Source organism: Canis lupus, chromosome 13 (assembly GCF_003254725.2).
Source record: "Canis lupus dingo isolate Sandy chromosome 13, ASM325472v2, whole genome shotgun sequence".
NCBI classification, from domain to species: Eukaryota; Metazoa; Chordata; class Mammalia; order Carnivora; family Canidae; genus Canis; species Canis lupus.
The window spans coordinates 46,949,200-46,970,806 of NC_064255.1; the positions used below are offsets into that span (position 1 = coordinate 46,949,200).

At 39.4% G+C, this 21,607-nt stretch overlaps 1 protein-coding gene across 2 annotated transcripts in view; it reads right to left on the reverse strand.

The window, feature by feature from the left end:
• Positions 1–6,879: 6,879 nt before the first annotated feature.
• The window catches only part of CHIC2 (cysteine rich hydrophobic domain 2), a 60,540-nt gene continuing 45,812 nt past the window's right edge, over positions 6,880–21,607 (reverse strand). Inside the window, exons 6-8 of one of the 2 annotated variants that reach the window (XM_049092963.1) lie at positions 11,524–20,387; positions 11,076–11,108; positions 6,880–7,332 (exon numbers count right to left, since the gene is read on the reverse strand). In XM_049092963.1, coding sequence (XP_048948920.1) covers positions 20,337–20,387 — 51 coding nt within the window. In that variant the 3' untranslated portion in view covers positions 6,880–7,332; positions 11,076–11,108; positions 11,524–20,336. The remainder of the gene's footprint in view (positions 7,333–11,075; positions 11,109–11,523; positions 20,388–21,607) is intronic. The other variant, XM_025435745.3, reaches the window with a different exon arrangement.

Below are 21,607 nucleotides of genomic sequence, written 5' to 3' on the forward strand. Positions count from 1 at the left end.
ACAGATGAGTTCCCATATGTCCTACGTAAGAGAAAAGAGGCAAATATCTAAGACCGGTAACCATACTCTGCCTTCCACTTGTAAATGCCTAGTAAGGTTTACTCCACACACACGCATTCTCACACTAGGGCATACATTTGGATTAATGAGGACTAAGTTTCATGGTTTCACTCACTTGAAAAATGAAAAAGCAAAAAAAGCAAACAAAACCCAAAACAACAAACTTCTATAATTCCAGGAAAGATTAGTCTGTGGTCAGAAAAGAGCAGACTACCCTCTAAACTGTACTTTGGACAAACACAAAAAGGATAGAGATGTTGGTGCTGTTTTTCTTTCCTGTGTGTGTGTGTGTTTTTTTCCTCATAGGATGGACTGTGTGTGGTCTAAAGTCATGACCTGTCCAGGATTTACATATTTTCAAAGTAGACTCCCGTCTTTGTCTCATCTCTCTTCACATCACATGATACTATTACCTTTTGTGGGCCCCATCAGGGAAGCTCACTACTTTACTTAAATCAAGGGTCAAGCCAGATAGATACTCCAGTGTGTGAGAGATTTTGACGATAGTGTCTCTGGGTTTTTTTGTTTGTTTTGGGCCTGCACTGATAATCTACTGATGAGTTTCCTCACTGATGTCTCTTCAAAGATCCTTTTGCCCTTCTTCTCATTCTGAAGGGGTTTGAAGATGATAATTTCTTAACAGTGGCTGGTTAGGAGTGGCCAAGCTTCTCAAAGCAAGGAAGGAGGTAGTGATGCCCCAGACCCACAGAACAATGGGAGAAATGAGGCACATTTCCTAGGGTCCAAGTTGTGGGGTAATGCCAGTTGTATATTAAAACAAGGGCAGCCCTGGTGGCTCAGCGGTTGAGTGCCTGCCTTCAACCCAGGGTGTGATCCTGGAGACTCAGGATAGAGTCCCACGTCGGGCTCCCTGCATGGAACCTGCTTCTCCCTCTGCCTCTGTCTCTGCCTCTCTCTCTCTCTACGTCTCTCATGAATAAATAAAATCTTTTAAAAATAAAAAAAATAATAATAATAAATAAAAAAATAAAACAAGTATGCCTGCAAGATTTATTCATTCATTCAGCAGATATTTCTTGTGTCAGCCTATGTTCTTGGTGCTGGTAATATGGGGGCTGGGATTTAAATTGGCCAATGTCCTCCACTTCATGGGGCTGATAATCTAATAGAAGACATACCAAGGGACAAAAATGTGAATAAGATAAATGCAGACCGTGCAGAGTAGAATCAAGAAAATACAGGAGGCCCCCCCCTCCCACACCCCCCGGGGCAGAGGGTCTAACTCAGATTGAGCGGCTGGGAAAGGTTTCACTGATGAAGGGAGGCAGTGGGGCTGAGGCCCGAAGGACAAGAAAAATCAGTCGTTTTGGGAAAAGGCAGAGGGGAATAAAGGGCCCCAGAGGAGAACTAAACTTTGTCGTTTTGAGTAACCAGAAATGACCAAGGATCCAGACTGCAGTGGGTGAGAACCGGGTGCTGGGAAGGGGGTGGAGGGGTGAAGGTGAAAGTGAAGCAAGGACCAGATTACACAGGAGGATGGAAAACCAGTTAAGGGGCGGCCCGGGTGGCTCAGAGGTTCAGCACCTGCCTTGGCCCAGGGCGTGACCCCGGGGACCCGGGATCAAGTCCCACGTCTGGGCTCCTGCATGGGGCCTGCTTCTCCCTCTGCCTATGTCTCTGCCTCTCTCTCTCTCTCTGTCTCTCATGCATAAATAAATAAAATCTTTAAATAAAGAAAAGAGAAAGGCAGTTGAGGGCGACACTCCTGGGAGGAAGTGACAGGAGGCTTGGACCAAAGGGAAGGCGATGCTCTGGACAGAGATGAGTACCGAGGCGGGGGTCGGGGAGAGGGGCGCTCGAACCCGGGACCGGAGGAGCCACTCGTGACCCGTGGGAGGACACCGAGGGCAGAGTGGTTTGCTCGCGGGACCCAAGGGCCCTGCCCCGGCCCCGTCGGGGGTGAAGCCCTCGGAGTCCCGGCCCGGCCGCCCAGCAGCCGCGGAGGGGGGCGGGGAGGCCGCAGGCCTGGGGGCGAGGTCGCTGGGGGAGCACGGCCAGGCCCCCTCTAGAGGACGGGGCGCTCAGCCGGGCGCATGTGGGGGGCAGCCGGCCCGGGCAGGGTCCGCGGGGCGGGGGGCTTCGAGGCGCTGTCGGACAGGGGGGAGGGAAGCGCCCCAAAGGGCTCCGGCCCGGGCAGGCTTGCTTAGGGCAGAGCTGGGAGGCGCCAGAGGACGTGCGCACCTGTGCTTAGAGGGGGCGGGAGGAGGGCCCGGCGCTGCACACCTGGGCGGGAGGCTGCGGCCCGCAAGACGACACAGGTGTGTGTGAAGCGGGGGCGGCTCGGGGAGTCACCGGCGCTGGCTGTGGGTTTGTCTCCAGCGGCGCCCAGCTGCCAGCTGTGTGTGGGGGGAGGGGACGGCGTGCCCGGGGCCCCGGGGCGGGGCGGGGGGGGGGCGCCGAGGGGCAGCGGCCGCGCGCCAGGCTCCCAGCGGCTGCGGCCCGAGCGCAGGGCGAGTGTCCGGATCGGCAGCCGGACTCCATCACTTCCAGAGGAGCAAGTGTCCCCAGCTTACCCTGAGGCCCGGCGTCCCCCTGGGGCCTGGGGAGGGCGGCTGAGGTCGCCCGTGGCCATATGCAACCTCCCAGGCCGCGCTGGCTGCTCGCAGCCCCGCTTCCCCAGCACGTCCCCCCCCCCCCCCACAACCTCCCGCGCCGCTTGGGTTCTGGGGCGCCCGGGGTGCAGTCACGGCCCCGGGCACCTGCCGGCAGGGTGCCCACCGACAGCTGCACCCCTCGGCGCTGGGCCGGCGGGCGCTGTGCTTGCAGAGATGCTGGATTCGATGTTCCGAGCCTTTCAGTTAAACTTGCGCGAAAATGTTCAAAGGATCAGAAGTCTGACATTCCGATTTATCCTGAGTTTGAATAATAGTGACTCGGGGTGAAAAATCTAAACATAAGAAAAATCTATCCACATAGGAGAGGCCAGCAGAGGTGGAAAGCGCCGTTGCATTCACTCCGAAAATAGACCACAGGTTGTCCCTATGCTAGGTTCGGAGTGCACGCGAGCCTTGGGCTATTACAGTTCCTTTTTTTTTTTTTTTAAGATTTTGTTTATTCATGAGAGACACAGAGACAGAGGCAGAGACACAGGCAGAGGGAGAAGCAGGCTCCATGCGGGGAGCCGATGCTGGACTCGATCCCGGGTCTCCAGGATCTGGGCTGAAGGCGGACGCTCAGCCACTGAGCCACGCGGGCGTCCAAATGTCACAATCCCTTAAAAAATAGTTAAGCTGTAACTTTACTCCAAGCATTGCACTAAGCAACGAAGAAGGGAAAGCAGCCCCTGGCATCTGGAGGCCGGCTTGTTACAATTAGTGAGGCCTCGGGCAGCCTGGGGGGCCCAGCAGTTTAGCATCGCCTTCGGCCCAGGGCGAGATCCTGGGGTCCCCGGATCCAGTCCCACATGGGGCTCCCTGCATGGAGCCTGCTTCTCCCTCTGCCTGTGTCTCTGCCTCTGTGTGTGTCTCTCATGAATAAATAAAATATTAAAAAAAAAATCAGCGAGGCCTTGGTGATCTCCTGTGGAACACAGACTGAGCCTCACAGACCACCCCGCTTAGCCAAGGTCACTCTGTGACCCTGATGAAATGAGGCCAACAGATAAGAACTCTCCATAATTTTGTCTAAGGATGGACAGGAACAAAGCCAACAGCGCAAACCACAAATTCCAAACGACCTCCCGTCTCCCCTCTGTTGCTTGGCCCTGCTGCTCCTTTACCAATTACAGCCTTGACTTTGCTTCCTTCGTCCCGTCTTCTAGGCGAGATCCATTAAGATGCCCAATCATAAAATTAAACCCACTTCCTCAGAGAATCTGAATCCAGAACAAACTCTCGCGGCCTTGAACTCTTCCAAATCCTATGGGAAGTCCTTTCCGGGGCCATCTGCTTGAAATACCCTCACTGATTCCCCCTGGTGTGTGCTCTGGTTTCAACGAGCGGCGAACCCAATTTTGTTCAGCTCCCACTCGTGCTGGTGGTCTTTGGTGGGGTGGCGGTGCCAGGGGAACATATGCATGATGTTACTTGATCCTCACAGCTATTTCTTGAAACAGGTGGCATTATAAATCTATTTCACAGGCAGGCACAGAGCCGGGAGGTAACATTCCCAAGGTCACACAGCTGGAGAGTGACAGCCAGGATTAGACTCCACGTTGGACCCCAGAGATGCCTTGATAAATTCCCAGATAATTACCCAAAATGGTTAGAAAGCTGGTCTTTCAGTTAAAGGGCACAGCCGTTTTTCTGCACCTTCATTGGTCTTCTTGGGAGAAAAATTAGTTATTGAACTAAGGAATCAGGACTTGTTAGCTTTAAGACATTAACTTTGGGGCTTGTTTATTCCGGCTCATTTCAGGGTCAGAATGAGCCTTATCAATGATGGACTGATCGGGTCCATCCAATCATTTTCCCCAAAAAGTCCTTCAATAGCTGCAGGGTGGAGTTAAAATTTCAGCACTATCCCTTCTTCCTTTTCCGGCCTTCTCTTGATGCTTCCTTGTAACTTAGTAATTTAACACATAATTACTATGCACCAGACCATCTCCCCCTATTTTCCAGGCATGCAGAACCCGTTGTTGTGAATAGTGTGTCTGTTTGCAGTTGACACACAGTGTTGTATTAGTTCTGGGAGTACAACGCGGTGACCCCACAACTCTCTCTGTCGGGCTATGCTCACAAGTGTAGCTACCGTCTGTCACCACACAGTGCTACTACGGTGCCCTGGGCCTCATTTTCTGTGCTGTACCTTTCATCCTTGTGCCTTACTCATTGCTTGACTGGAAGACTGTAGCTCCCACCCCCCCTTCACCCAGTTTGCCCATCCTCCCACCTCCGTCCCCCTCCCTCTGGCAACTGTTCCCTGTTATTTCTCAGAACCCCTCAGGTTCTTAATGCCACGCATTTGTATCTGTCTCTGCATATTCCATTAAGTTTCAACTGATCCTTCAACATCACCTTTCACTGAACTTCCCACCCAACACAAAAAGGTATTGCCCTGTCGTGGCCTGGCCTTGCCAGGTAGCTCCCTTGACCTTTATCATGTCACAGTACGTGCGTAATCCTCCAGCCTCAACTCATCAGAGGCAGGGCGATGTTATTTCCTTCAATATCGTTTGCCCTTGGCACAATGTCTGCAAATGGGCTAAGCCTAATATGCTGCTTGAACCCTTCCTTCACCAAACCAATTTAAAGTAGGACTCTATTAAGAACAGTTCGATTTCATTGGAATGTATTTCTAGCCCTGTAACCTGGCATGCAAATCTACATTAATCAACCAGTAAACTGCATTAGCCACAGTGAGGGGCAATGGTTTTCAGACTATTTTCCTAAGATCTACTGTGGATTGGAAAATAATTTATTAACTGGATTTTTCTGTCTCACTCAGGAAGAGAAGCTCAACAGATCTTTAGGTTACAGCAGCATCATCTCTTAGAAGTGTGCTTCAATACACTTTAAAAAAACAACAACATTTTATTTATTTATTCATAGAGACACAGAGAGAGAGAGGCAGAGACACAGGCAGAGGGAGAAGCAGGCTCCATGCACCGGGAGCCCGATGTGGGACTCGATCCAGGGTCTCCAGGATCATGCCCTGGGCTGCAGGTGGCCCTAAACCGCTGCGCCACCGCGGCTGCCCTCGATACACCTTTTTTTTAAAGGAAGTCTTCGTCTGCTATTCCCGGCCACAACTTACATGATTTGAATCTCTTTGATAACTGATAGGAAAATAAATACTAATAACTTAAACAAAATTTAAAAAACTCCACAATGTAATACAAATATTACCTTATGGAAGGAAAACTGGCAACTTCTTCTGTGCCTTCTGAACTTTGAACAACAACAAAAAATGATGAAAGTTTTCTTTAAAGCTGTAGTTGTTGGAAATGACAAAGTCATGTAAATAGCGTGAGGCAACTTATTTCGTTTACTCGAATGTAATGGACAATCCTATGAAGAAGAGTATGCTAATGGCAGCATTTAATAGATTTGACATATTGAGCTGGACTCCTTTGCTTTAGGAAAAAAGATTCGATAATCTATTTTTAAACGGTTAAATTGGAGTCAAAGAAAACACGCTTGAAGTGGCATTAAAATGACAATAATAAATTTGTAAATTTGCTTCCCGCTTTTGTTTTTGAGAAAAAGGTATCTTAGAAAGGCAATTTTGTGAGTAGATGGATTTGCTGTGATAGTAAATTCTATCTTATTTGAATTATTTTTGACATTCCCTTGGATTTGTTTTCAAAACTACAGCAATTAGATCTGGCAGTTTCAAAAAGTTTAAACCTTTTCATGTTGAAGAAAGCAAAATAAGCATTTTGTCAAAACAAACGTGAAAATAAAACTCAAATTCTGAAATCTACATGTTATTCCAAGGCAGAACTGTTTAGGATCTCTGGTCAGCGCTTTGAATTATTTAGAAACAAAAATCATTTTTCATGTTATTGTTTTATTATTTTTTTAATAAAGATTTTATTTATTCATGAAAGACACACAGAGAGAAAGGCAGAGACATAGGCAGAGGGAGAAGCAGGCTCCAGGCAGGGAGCCCGATGTGGGACTTGATCCTGATACCTCGGATCACGCCCTGAGCCAGGGCCAGGTGCTCAACCGCTGAGTCCCCAGGCGTCCCTATTCTTTCTGTTTTAAAACTATTTCAATATTTCTCCAATTGATTTTAGACATCACTCAAAAGTATACTTAGGACAAATTTTAATATACTATTTAAGTTATCTGTAGGTTTCAACATTGCTAGCCCCGTACTTCATCTTCCTGTTTAAATAAAACATCCTCCAGGTAATTTTGAATGATTTAATGAATTTCATTTGTGATTTTAATACAAATTCATTCCACGAATGCAATCTTGATAAGTAAATCGGAGTAGTTAATGGAGGAACCACAAAGATGACCAAGATTCTTCATGTTTTCTCCTTTGTGTCTGAAAATGTGGCATTCAATTATAACACATTTGAAGCACAGTGACAGGGGCTCCATACTGCTGGAAGAAGTGTTAAGAAAGACAACTGTCAGAGTTCAGTAATCTTACATCAAAAGGCTGTATCTTCACTGATGGCTGCTTCTTCAAGAAGAGAACTCCAGTACCACACTGTCTTGATGATCACAGTTTTGTAGTGCAATCTGAAATCTGGCATTGTGATGCCCCCAGCTCTGGTTTTCCTTTTTAATATTCTCCTAGCTATTTGGGGTCTTTTCTGATTCCACACAAATCTTAAGATGATTTGTTCCAACTCTGAAGAAAATGGAACAGAATAGAGAATTCAGAAATTGCCCCTCAACTCTATGGTCAACTAATGTTCGACAAAGCAGGAAAGACTAACCACTGGAAAAAGGATAGTCTCTTCCATAAATGGTGCCGGGAAAATAGGACAGCCATATGCAGAAGAATGAAACTAGACCATTCTCTTACACCAGACACAAAGATACACTCAAAATGGATGAAAGATCTAAATGTGAGACAAAAATCCATCAAAATCCTAGAGGAGAACACAGGCAACACCCTTTTTGAATTTGGCTACAGCAACTTCTTGCAAGATACATCTATGAAGGCAAGGGAAACAAAAGCAAAAATGAATTATTGGGACTTAATCAAGATAGAAAGTTTCTGCACAGCAAAAGAAACAGCCAACAAAACTAAAAGACAACCTACAGAGTGGAAGAAGATATTTGCAAATGACCTATCAGATAAAGGGCTAGTATCCAGGATCTATAAAGAACTTATGAAACTCAACAGCAAAGAAACAAACAATCCAATCATGAAATGGGCAAAAGACATGAACAGAAATCTCACAGAGGAAGACACATACATGGCCAACAAGCACATGAGGAAATGCTCCGCATCCCTTGCCATCAGGGAAATACAAATCAAAACCACAATGAGATCCCACCTCACACCAGTGAGAATGGGGCAAATTAACAAGGCAGGAAACAACGAATGTTGGAGAAGATGTGGAGAAAGGGGAGCCCTCTTGCACTGTTGGTGGGAATGTGAACTGGTGCAGCCACTCTGGAAAACTGTGTGGAGGTTCCTCAAAGAGTTAAAAATAGACCTGCCCTACGACCCAGCAATTGCACTGCTGGGGATTTACCCCAAAGATACAGATGCAATGAAACGCCGGGACTCCTGCACCCCGGTGTTTCTAGCAGCAATGGCCACAATAGCCAAACTGTGGAAGGAGCCTCGGTGTCCATCGACAGATGATGGATAGAGAAGCTGTGGTCTATGTATACAATGGCGTATTCCTCAGCCATTAGAAACGACAAATACCCACCATTTGCTTCGATGTGGATGGAACTGGAGGGTATTATGCTGAGTGAAATAAGTCAATCCGAGAAGGACAAACATTATATGGTCTCATTCATTTGGGGAATATAAAAAATAGTGAAAGGGAATAAAGAGGAAAGGAGAGTAAATGAGTGAAAATATCAGTGAAGGAAACGAACAAGGGGTGGTGGAAAGGGAGGGGGGAGGGGGGACAGGGGAACTGGGTGACGGGCACTGAGGAGGGCACTTGACGGGATGTGAGCACTGGGTGTTATACTATATGTTGTATACTGAACTCCAATAAAAATTTTAAAAAAAGAGAGAACTCCAAACTATGTAAGTTTCTGAGAGTGCTCCAAGCGTTCAAAGGAAAAGCACATCCATAAAAGTATTAAAAATTCTGTGATTTTTTGAGGCTCATAGTTTTATCAAAAATATATCTAAAACTGATTTTTTTAATAGCTGCTGAATTTGCAAACTATACAAGAACAAGTTCTGCAATGGGAGATCCTGGTTAAAGGGCTTCCAGTCAAGAAAAACAGCTTTAGATGTTGTAACTTCCTGCAGCTGAATAGTTAACACATTTCAAATTCGTATGATACACGATTTTCTTCTTCAATCACAGCCTAGAGTCATAATGTCATCATTACTGACGCCGATAACTAAAAGTAGGGCCTTTCCTGTCATTTCTCAGGCACCTGCTTGTCAATTATTCTCAACTGGCAGCCTGCTGGACAGCCGGCTCCCCGAGCAGAGTTCTTAGTTCCAACATTGCAATTCATTACGCTAGCCAGCCACTATTTCCTCCACAACCCTTTCAAATTCCTTGTAACTTCACAGAACTTCCCAAAGTAGAATATGTTTACAGGAATGACAAACCGAAGTTGAATAATTCTAATCTCTAGTGAATATTAACTGTCAAACATTCCATTTCTATATTGTCACTCATTATCAAGACTGTTGATTTCCATCCATGTGGATGCAGAACTAGAGTGGCAAGTCTATGGAAAATTGGCTTACTACATAGCTGAGCAATGATGCTCAGACTACACTTCATTATCCTCAAGCATTTGTTACCTAAGGGAACATTACACGGGGTTTATGTGCATAGATCTATAGAAAATGTAAAGTAGGGTTCACTGAAATTAATGTTGCTACACATTACAGTGAGCTCACACTTTAAAATAAAAAGGGAAATTAATGGTAAGGAAACAGGATATAGTTAAGTTAGCATTACATTATTCACTGTTTGCTTGGAAAATGCAATGAGAACACACACATACAAATCAGTATTTGTAGACCTGCCTTTGTAATTTAAAATGTTAATGACATGTAAATTTTTTCAATACAAAATTCATGAATGTTCATCTCTAGGCTACATTGTGTCCAACCTTGTTGGAGTCCTTTTTTGATTTTATTAGTACCAAAAGTCCCTCATTGTCCATTTCTCTTCCATCTCACCACCACCAAAGAAAATACACTTGACAATCACAATCAGAATGGTGGCAGTAAAACATAAAATAATTTTAATTTACAAAACAACACACCCCTTGCATTTTTTTGTAACGAAATCAAGTTTTTGGGTTCCAAGCTATTCATCATGAAGAGAATGTGTTTAATTTGATGTGAAGTTGGCTACCCAGCAGTCTAGTCAGGCCGTAGAATGTTTAACTCAGGGCCTGGTAGGCTGCCAGCCATTCTGAATGTTTTCACACGGACCAGCAATAAATAATTAAATGTCTAAGTCACAGTTCTCAGGTTGGGCAGTAGATAGAGCTAAAATCTCCTCACTTCTGGAGATTAAAGATTGGGGGAATTTTTTGGTCCAACAATTTGCTTCAGGAGATACTCTTGTAGTTACACAGAATCAGTTTTGATAATGCTTTCTGGATTTCAAAACGATTACTCCTAGGATTTTTTTAATCACTGAATTTGCAAAGAAGACTATTTATAGCACTTATTGCAGGAATGACCCCACATTTGTAAACTAGAGTTCCTATGTCTGGTTTTAGTCCTGGTGCTGTTGCTAACCATCTAGGATCGTAGACAAGTGACATACTTCCTAGGTCATTATAAGGTTAGAATGGGGAGGGAATTTCAAAATACAAAATACTTTCCTCTCCTCCCACTTCTAATGGGGGTGGGGATATAGTCATGTATAGTTGAAAAAACAGACACACTCCCCAGTTGATTCTAATGCATATTCCCCATAGGACACCTTTGGTGTTTCTTCAGCTCGGAAATACCACATTTTTAATCAATGGATGTAAGAGCAAGAGCCACTACTGACAGACCTGGAAGAGAAGTTAGTGTTTTTCTACACACATCCTTTCTTCAAAGCTCTTTTTTTCAGCCTCATTGTTGGTAGTTTTGATAGTATTTACAAGCCTGCCATGCATTTACAAATAACCTACCTCATCTTTGCCCTAAATAAACAAAAGAAATACTAGTCAATCAAGGCAGAGGGATTGATTTCTTACACTTGCATTCTTTTATAAAATAACCTTCCAGCAGGTTGTCGTATATTACATACAGAAGACTAACTAAGAAGAGTTGGATTTATCAGAAGTCTATAAATCTTAGAATTCCTCTGATAAATGTTACCTATATTTGGAAAATAATTTCACAAAAGTTTCTGGTACATGTTGGATGCTCAAAGTAAAACTACACTGCTTGTGTTTTGCCTACATGAACAAAACAGGTTTGCCTACCTCTTAAGGTCAGGTTGTCCAAGCACAGGAATTCTAAAGTTTAAAGTAATGTAAAAGTCACTTTCAATGGATTAATACCAACATGGGGGTGGGGAGGGGGGAGGTTGAGCTCTCAATATAGAATACAAAAATACTATGTTTCTCACGTCTCACTACCTTTCACCTATTAATTAATAATTAATTCCTAGTTATTCTCCTCATTCTTACAAATTCTCAATTTCAGGTTATAGCATGGAAGAATGGTAGAATTAATACAGAAACCACTGACAAATACAGTCACATATGCCAGGCTGAAGATATAAATTCATCCCTATACTTTTCAACTTTAGTCTTTAAGCTATAGGTAATTCATATTAAAAGCTTTAAAAATATTACAGGAAGGAAAAAAAAGCCATACCCAGAAATATGGGTATACCACGATTTGGAGATAGAAGACAAAAATTCTTACCAGATTTAGTCTGCAAGTTGGGATTTTATCTATGAAGCACAGCAGTTGACACGCATCTTCTGGGAAAACCATCTAATGAAAAGGTACTATAAACAGAGGAATTAAGGATTTCCTTTTCAAATGTTCTTTATAAATTTCATATTTTCCACTGGTAGCAGAATGCCTTTGCAAATTTATGCTTCTTGCCCAGATCATTCAACATTAAAGAACTATTAGAGTTTTTACTGATGTAATTAATTAATTGTTTTGACAGAAACAGTCATTTCTTGTCTCCAAATAATGCAAGCTTGTCCTTTTAACACTTGAGATACTTCCTTTGTGATCAATTTTAAATTTGCTCAGACTTGTGTAGCAATATTCTTCATGGTTTCTACATTCTTTTTGACAGTTCTAATTTAGAACGTCTAAAAATTTTTCAAGTTATATCAGTGCAGTATTTGTGCTGGTTAAAAAACAAAACAAAGCTAAGCCATGGGCATTAATAGGAGACTGCCTGAACAATGTACACCACTGAAAGCGTAAGTAGGGCTGTGCCACAAAGGTATCCCTTAGCACCTTCAAGGTACCGCAACCCAAGCAAATCATTTCACTGGTGCAAGATGGGACTCCTTGCCTTCTACTCCCACTCAGAATGTTTGAGTTTTACGTAAGTGAAGAGAGCCTTTGAAGTCTAGAATAGGATACCAAACAAGGAGCACAGAACCAAAACCTTCAATTTAACAATCTAGTTAACAACCTTCTCATCCAGTGACTGACATACCAACAACAATATTTGAATATGCTAATCCGCACAACCCAAAGAACTGGTTCATCCAGAGGGCTTCCTTTAAAGGACAACTAAGGTCATAAGGTATAAAAGTCTAGCCTCACTCATGCACGAAGAAGAGTTCAAAAAAGAGATCTGGGGGTGAGAGAGAGAACCATCTCTTTGCCACTCGAGACAAGAGTTTCTCATTTTTAAGGGCCCTGTGTTGGTCAATGAGGTAATCTGTGGTATGCAGCCTGGGCTCCAAAAAGTGGGTGGTCTCTGCAGAGGGAGGTGCTCACTCACTCTACCTCTGGCCAGAGCCAGTTCCTGCAGCTGGACCGAAGGCAGCCCACAGACTACACTCGGCACATTTCTTCATTTCTCACTTGAGTGCCCTTCTTTAGTTCCCTTTCAACTGCCCACTTTATATCGGCTTCATTACACCACCGCTCCATTTGTAATGTAAATTGGGAAACTCGGGGAAGTTTTTCTTTTGGCCTTGTCTACGGAAGAATACGGAGAGGTATTCAAAACGTATTAACACAAATCAATGGCACCAATAAAAGCAAAATCTCCTTAGCAACATAATCTTGATTGCAAAAGGAGAACTGAGAGCATTTAGCAGAACAGTGGCCCACATGGAATACGCATTTGTCTGGAAGAATCCAGCACAAAGCCTAAAAGAGAGATTTTGAAAAAATCCAAAATTAACTCACAGGGAACAGTTACTCTTTTTTTCAAAAGTACACAATTGGCTACATTAAATCTATCGTGTGCTTTTGGCTCAGCAACATTGTATCACACCACTTTGCAAACTGAAATTACAACACCCTGCATGCTTCACATGAGTTACAGGGTGTTTTTTGTTTGTTTTGTTTTTTGAGGTTTTTTTTTTCTTCCTTGATTTCTTTAGTAAAGCAAACAAAAAAGTCTCAAGAAATATTCATCTCACACACAATGCAAAGAAAATTGAATGGCTATCTAACAATATCTAAGACTGTAGGTACAAAAGGTTGGGCTATCTTTTTAGGCTTTCTGTGCTGGGTTCTAAGATAGTAAAGCCTGCCAGCGGTAATGGCATTTTTGCCTGGGTCTCCATTTGTGAAAAAGGAAACTGAATACACTTCTGAGAACTCTCATATTTTGTCAGAATGAAAATAAGAAGTGAATGAAAGAACAGGAATCCTGAAAATAAGGAATCAATTCTTTTAAAACTACAACACTGAGATGATTCGAGGAGACAAATAGTCCACAAACACAAAATTTCCCTTAGTTTTTAAATGGTTCAAAGAGAATTGTCCTTTTGTATTTTAACTAAAGCAAACCAGGTGATGGGGGTGAAGGCATCTTTATTGCCAACCATAAACTGAGGTACAGTTTAGCTTAGAATGAAGTATGTGCGCACGTGTGTGTGCACATACACGTATTTTTCCCCATATACGTGGAACTACTTCTTAAAGATTTGCACTAGAATCTGGGTCAATCAAGTAAAATGAAAAAGTAAAAGTGTGTTCGACAAGTAGTTATTTGAAACAATACAACAGATAAACTCTAAATACTGCCAAATATATGATGTGTATTTACAGTAGTGATTAGAATTCTTTCTGCCACCCCCTGAAAGCTTAAAAACCAGTGCTAAACCTAAAAATAGGGTTCTCAGATAACTAAGAACCCTATTTTAAAAGCTGTATTGGCTTTTAAAATTTAGGGACAACTTAAGATCTTTGGTGAAAAAAAGACAATATGAAAAAAAAAAAAGACAATATGTAAGTTGTATGTTTTTTCTATTTTTTCTAATTATGTACAACTTATGAATACATAAATACAAAATTTCTTTATTATGCATGGTTCCTAGCCTCATATTCATAATGTCAATTATTTTATCTGCAGATATTTGTACAGGTCATATCTACGGAAGTATTTGTGTATGTATTCATTCATAAGGTCATTTTGACAGACATCATTAGTTTGGCCAATTTCTTTTAAAGTAATTTAATCTCTACTTAAGTACTAGGCTCCCTTTTCCAACTTCACCTAAAATTGGCTTAAAATCTTATTTAATATAGTATAGTCTTTAAAGACCAAATGCTGTAAATTAGCCCACATTTTAGTTTCAAGCACAGAATCATGCATTACAACCAACTCACTTAACAACAAAAACTCAACTAGCCAAAGCAAGCAAGCAGAGAAAAAGTAAAAAAAAGTCCCCTACTTCAAATTAGAAATCCATTTGTTTACTAGGAAAACCCTGTCAATTAACATTTGATTCTTTTTGATTCATTTTTTTTTAAGACTTGATTTTGTAAGACTAAATATACTGCAACCAACATGGAACCAAAAACCAAACTACCCATCTACATATTTCTTCACAATTATGAAGGCCAACAAATTTTTATCTAACAACAAAAAGTCTTGTATGAGATGTTTGACAATGGTGTTAATTTCTTAATAATGTAAAAAATATAACATATACCTTTAAAATTCAACTGTATATTTTATCAAAGTTATTTTCATTTTTTAAAATGTTACTAGACTTACCTGAATGTAACCAGAATTACCTGAAAGCAAATAGGGACCTTATCTTGGGTCTACATAATTAATTACTCACCCATCGTAAGTTTCTGATTATTTTATTTGAAAATTATTCCATGCTTATTAAGGATATAGGAATAAATTCCAAAAATCCTTTAGTGTTTTTTAAAAATTGTCACACTTACATTATAAAAGATAAATAAAAGAATACTTTATTCAAAGTAGCCTCCCATTATCTTCTCAAAGGACATGATAGCAGAGGAAGACTATCTAGAACAATATTTTTTCTTTCTTTAAAAAAAATAAGTTCCATTGTCATACATAAAGTATAAAAGGAAGCATAAAGCTGTGTGCAATTGCATAATTTTGCCCCTTGTAAATCAAAGCATAGGATAACAATGTAGTTATTTCTCTCACACGGTAGATTTCAGCATACTGCTTTCCAATGTCTACCTTGCTTCCACTGCCAGCTTCATAATACTTAGCTCCTCTGAGAGGACAAAATGTCATTCATTAGCTCCAACAAATGTAAAAAGAAATAAGAGACTTTAAAAGAGCTTTGATAACTTCAGTTAAAACAAACTCCTATTTGTGAAGACTTCATGGCAATGCAAGGAGATTATTGTAATTACCTAACTAAATAAGCTGCTACTAGGAGAGAAAGGAGTTGGTCTTTTATTAGTGCAAAAGGTTTCTTGAAGGAGTAGAATCAATCCTTCTAGAACATTTTAAATCCGTATAGTATTTATGTCAAGAACTGGAACCAGTTATACTAAATTACAAACCAGCAGGAGAGAGAACAGGAGAGGAAATCTGCAGTTTGAGAATGTCTTATGGTCCAATACAGTAGCCAAAACATTGATCCATTACTTGTCTTCTCTTAAAGGCTGGTTGATGCTCTTTAAAAATAAATACATAAAATTCTGGCTTATCTGCCAAAATTAAGAATGCCTAGTATGGTTAATTTATTAAAATATTTCTGAGATAAAGAGCTGAGAAAGCAATATACTCTCTTTCATAAAGAGAAAAAAGCAAAAGCAGCCAACTCTCCAATTCAGCACCATGTTTATGAAGTAGAGGAAATGCTATTTAAGGAGCGGGCATGATTTTGCTTAGGTATCTGTAATTATATCTGAAAAGGTCTTATTAGGAAGATTATTTCTCAAGTATTTAATGTCTATGTGATTTTTAAACATGCAAATCATTACTATAAATATAGGAAGTACTCTCTAATTTTAAATGCAAAATTTGATAGTAACTCAGGTTTCTGCTGACTATGTAAATAAGTCAAAAAGCTACTCATTCACTTCTATTCTTATATAGACCTTAGTAAATAATAGCAAAAAAAAATTTTTTTTAAATATGAGGTAGTCATAGTATCTTCCTTTTGTGGAAAAAGATAAATGCAAAGAAGCCAAGTAATTTGAAAATTTTGCAGAACATCAGAAATAACTTCAAAATCAGGATTAGCATTCTAAATTTCTATCTTCAGTATTGTCTATTAAGGCTACAAACAACCTCTGTTGTTTCAATTCACAATGATGGCAGGAAGGGGAATACTGCTCCCTAGTACACAGAATTATGACTACTAACAAACATAAACAATATTTAGGCTTCTCTTATATTACTATCTAAAAAGGCTCTGTAAAAGTACAGAACAAGATGATAACTCAAGTTTCAACTTAATATAAAAGGTATGTTCACATTTCAACTTAATATAAAAGGTATGTTCCTAAAAATAAGAAAGTTGGCAATTATATCTAAAAGTATATTTAACACAACTATTATGGGATAATTAGTAGTTTGGTTTAGGATTGGCCTTAAGCCTATTCCTTCTGCCATAAGACTAGATATAAATCAGCTTTCTTCAGAAATGGTGGTTTGAGAAGCTCCACATGCAACCGTCCTATTATCCTCTCCCTGCAACGTCTGGACTGATAAGGTCTGTTGAAAAGGAAAATATCAATTGTACCACTGCATCAGTGGGAAATTTAAGTTAAGAAACTTTTAAAATGCAAGTACCACCTTAACAGAATTGAGAGTGTCACCCATTAATCACTTAATGTGACTAACTCACTTTAATTGGCCTTCTAGACACCCAGCTAAGAATGCAAAAGAATTACCATTTGTACTGTGAGCTCTGGGGAAGGAAGACAAAAGGCAATGTGAACTATGTCCCTGTCTGGATGAAGACTGGACATCAAGAGGGCAGCAAAAGGACCCAAACTGCTTCAGTAGGATAGAGAAGACAAGAGGGTCCAGGACTAGATGTTGGAATTCAGTCAAAGACAGTTTTAAACAGATTGTACTTCTGATTTAGTACTACTGACCAATACTTAAACCAAAGCAAATATTTACAGTGAAAATCAGGCATGCAGCTAAAGGTTATAAATGCAAAGCAGAATACCATAAAAGTTAAAACAGTCTACGTACATAATGTTACATAAGACTATTGTAGTTTGAATGCATGCAACTGTGGGTCCAGCTGTACAGGTTACTATTAATATCATTCTTTTATAACCCAAGATTGATTTGGAATGTTGTCAAAGTTTTATACAGTTTGCCTGTGTCTACTAATATAAAGAAGCAATCAGAAGTTGTCTACAAATAAAACCGAAAACCATGGAGAAAGTTGTAGTTCTTCCTGATTTAAAATTGTTCAACTATAAAAGTAGTTTCTCTAGTAAGAAAAGAAAATCATTGCTTACTATTAAAAGTTTGAACGTTTTGAGTTTCAGCCAAAATTACATGTTTATATTTCAAATTAATGGAACCTAGCCTTTAATTAAAGAGTCTTAATAAAGCATCTATGACCATTTTTATATGAGTAAGGTGAACCTCTTGTGAGCAGGGCCAGTATCTGCCTTAGAAACTAAATGTGTCACTTGAGTTTTACTTATAGTCTTTAGATTCTAGAGTACATATTTTAAGCCAGATATAAAATAGTCATGTGTTAAAATAAATAAGCTTTGCAAATAAATGTTTCTCCACAAGAATGATGGACTACCTGTAAAACGCCAGTAATATATAAACAAAGTTCATTAAGTTATTCACTTAGCCTATGTAAATCCTACACATATAATTCTATACGTACTCTGTAAAAATCTATACTAGATTTTCTGCCAATAATACCTTTCTTTGGCCAGTTTTAAAACTACTTACGCTTCATATCTCACAAACTTTAAGTCAGAAAACAGGAACTGAAGAACAATTATCATTTTAAATACTTCCTTTGACTAATGTTCATACAACATAGGCATCTCTGACATTTCTAATTTCCAGTAACATGGGAACTTAGATTCATGAATCAAGAAAAGATAAGCCAGAGGGCTTAACTAGGGGCCACAAAGAAAAGACCAAACATGGAAATCTAACGGCTCAAGGCGTAGCTGGCTAATGGCAATGCGACATATTAGGCATTCCTGGTTCTTTTCTACATATACATTAGAAATGTCAGAGTGTACATTTCTAGGGGCCCTTAGAGCAACTGACATACCTCTCAAAATCAAAAAAGCTTTAAAAGGATTCCTATACCTAAATACTAACAACTACAAAAATTATCTTACTGCTACAATATTCTTTGGGGAATGATTTTTAAATTGAAATTTCCAGAAGACTAATAATAGGAGAAAAAAATTATACCTAAATAGATACAGTTGTTCCTATAAAGCTGATCAATATGGTACCCTACAAATTTACAGAATTTAGGACACTGTGTTGCAGAGTCTACAGTTATATTTTTCTGCTCTTTCAGAATCCAGAGGCAGTTGGCCTTCTCCAGACAATAATCTTTCACACTGAAACCATATAGGAATACTAGTTTTTGAATAGCATTACCTTTCAGTTCCACTACTTGAAAGTGGTAGGACACACCCTGGACACAAGGTCAATAAAGCGAGAAGTACTGGAATTATTTGTACTTTGAGCTCTTCGTAGGAAAAGTGGTTCATAAATTCAAGTTGCGAAGTGTTTTGGAGGGCAATGGAAGCAATTAATTCTCAAGTAAAAAAAAAAAAAAAAACCAAACCACCCTAGTTTTTAAGATAGTTCCTAATGTCCAATATAAGATATAGGATATAAGATATTAGAATCCAACTGTTCAAATTTATATAGAATTACAGTACTTTGGAGAAGTACAGAGAAATACTTTTAAAAAATACAGGTATATAAATTAATGAAACTGGTATTTAAAAGATTTAATACAAGGAGAAAAGATATTGTATAGTGGTACCAATTCTTAATACAAATTAGTAAGCATAGTTTATATAATTTCAAAAGTTATTCACATTATTGCTAGATACCACAGCTGTATGGAACAAGTTTTTGACACACATTAAAACTTGTATAATGCCAGGTCTATAAAAACAGAAATTTACACATAGGCCACTCAGAAATTTAGAAAGTTTTAAAACACATGGAGATATGTACAACCAAAAGGAAAGAAAAAAAAAATATGTATGTGTATAGTTAAAAGAAACAAACTAATCTGAACTTATATGTCACATTCTCGATCAAAAAAGTATACATAACTGGACAAGTGGATTAAAACAGTACTAAATATGTCCTCCATTTCTTAGTAATAATCTGTTCTAAGTATCAATGGGATATTAAACACCAGTTTACTTTTAGTTCTAGAACTTTTGCTTTCTTTCAAAAACTTTTCAGAAACATAGCCATTTTACAATTATGTTAGATTGGGAGAAATATTTTCCTTAGAAATTTTTTAAAGGAGTATTTCCATACTTTTCTATATAAGATTTGATAAACAATAAAAAATAACGCAAGTAAGGCCATTATTATCATCTTGATCAAAAATATACACAGATTGTAATGCTACCGTATTTTGTGATCCTGAGCTCTAGTAACCATTAGGTGCATGCATACCATTCATTATTTGTCTATTCTAATAAAAATAATTTAATCCTGCCTTATTACCTCTGAAGACAGAAATACTTTCAAATTTTTTTTGATAGGTTTTCATAATGTTAGGGATATTTCTGCTGTAAACAGAGCATTAGGAATTGTATGGGAAGGGATGTGTTAGGTTCAAAAAGCTATTAAAGAAAACTTATTGTTTTAAAATAACTATTTTAAATTTTAAAAGGAAGAAAAATAATACAAAGAGTGTGCTTGCTAGAATAGATAAGTAGAGCCTTACAAAAGTGTTCTTCTATATTATGGAATTAATAAATAAAGGACTGTGTGTACCTTGGTGAAAAATAAAAAAGGCTGGCCACTTTTTATGCTAAGTTCAAATGTATTTTTTCGATAATACAAAAAAGTAATCCTTGAAAATCAGAATACATAACAGAAAAGAGCACAATAACTTAAGTATTAAACATCTGTATGAAATAACTTGCAAAGTTTGACAAAAATGCACACTTAGAACATGCGGTTATTTAAAAAAACAAAAACAGAAAAAAACACCACACGATTCTGTAGAACCAATGTTATGTCACCACCAGGAGAGCACCAAGCAAGGCACCATTGGAAAGACAACATACTTGGAAAGTCTCTATAAATAAAGTAAATGCTAATCTGGTCGAAAAATCGGTGTCTTTGGTAAAAATTCTATGAGGATGACCTGTAGAAGAAGAAAAAAAAGTTTTAAAAAAAGATGTAAATGGATTTTTATCTTAAAAAAATTTCAGTTCTATTTCATCACTTACAGCCATTTTGATAGTGCACCTGAAGCAGAATGTATGCAGGGATGAATGAGGAAGGGAGCCAGAGCTAGCATCTTTTGAGAACCGACTATATACCAAGCGTCTCATACACTATGGATCTATTTAACCATAACAACTTCTCTATGAGGCAAGTATTATCACTCTCATTTTACAGATGAGGAAACTGATGATTCAAGTAAGTGTAACACCATGTACTGTGGAGTCAACCTGAACAAATGACTACCTTACCTCACCCTTTCTACTAGAGCACAATGTGGTTACAACCAACCCAGTATTTATTTCTCCTGCCTTCCTCGTTTTTATCTCACTCAATTCTATAGGTCTTTAGGTTCTAGATTTGTTCTCATTTTACCCTACCAGGTTATGTAATCTCTTGATAAAGGGACCTATAGCTCTTTAATTTTTTAAAAAAAGCTTTTTTCTTCTTAGGTCAGCAAAATTAGAAATTAAATTTGCTCCAAAGGAACTTTTACTAGGAAACTGAAGGAAAACCAGTAAAAACAAAACACAGTAACACAGAAAAACACAAGTTGACCAAAGCTAATTTTTATTCCAAACTTGAGCTACCTTAAACGACAATCAATTCTTTCCCTTGTTCCAACTCTGTATGAAATTGATGCTAAACAAAACATTATTTGAACAGCTTCCAACTTTGGTGAATTCCTCATTTTTCTTTCAGAAACTTGTCCTGATATAACCTCCAGGTTTGGACACTCTTCTACATTTAGCCAAATGGGCCAGAAACTTTTGTTTTCACTCTTCAATTCTCCTGACTTTTGATCTGCCTCAATAAAGAAGGCTCTCCTACACGCAGCTCAAAAATATTTCTCTATTTGGTTATTTGGTTATCCTGTACTAAGCTTTAGGTACCACCCTTTGCCACTCTTCTGACCTGGTATTTGCTGACAAGATGTTCACTAGCTTCCTGTCTAGCTTTTTATTTGAGCGAGATTTCCCTGTTTCTCAGTTTCCTCATATAAGAAAATAAAGGGACTGGACTAGATGACAAAATTCAATGCAGCTCTAAAATTTGATGATTAAACTATCTGATTTGATGTTTAAACTACTTATGAGTTAACATTCAATAAACACTTCTATAATTTCAAACATGTCCTCA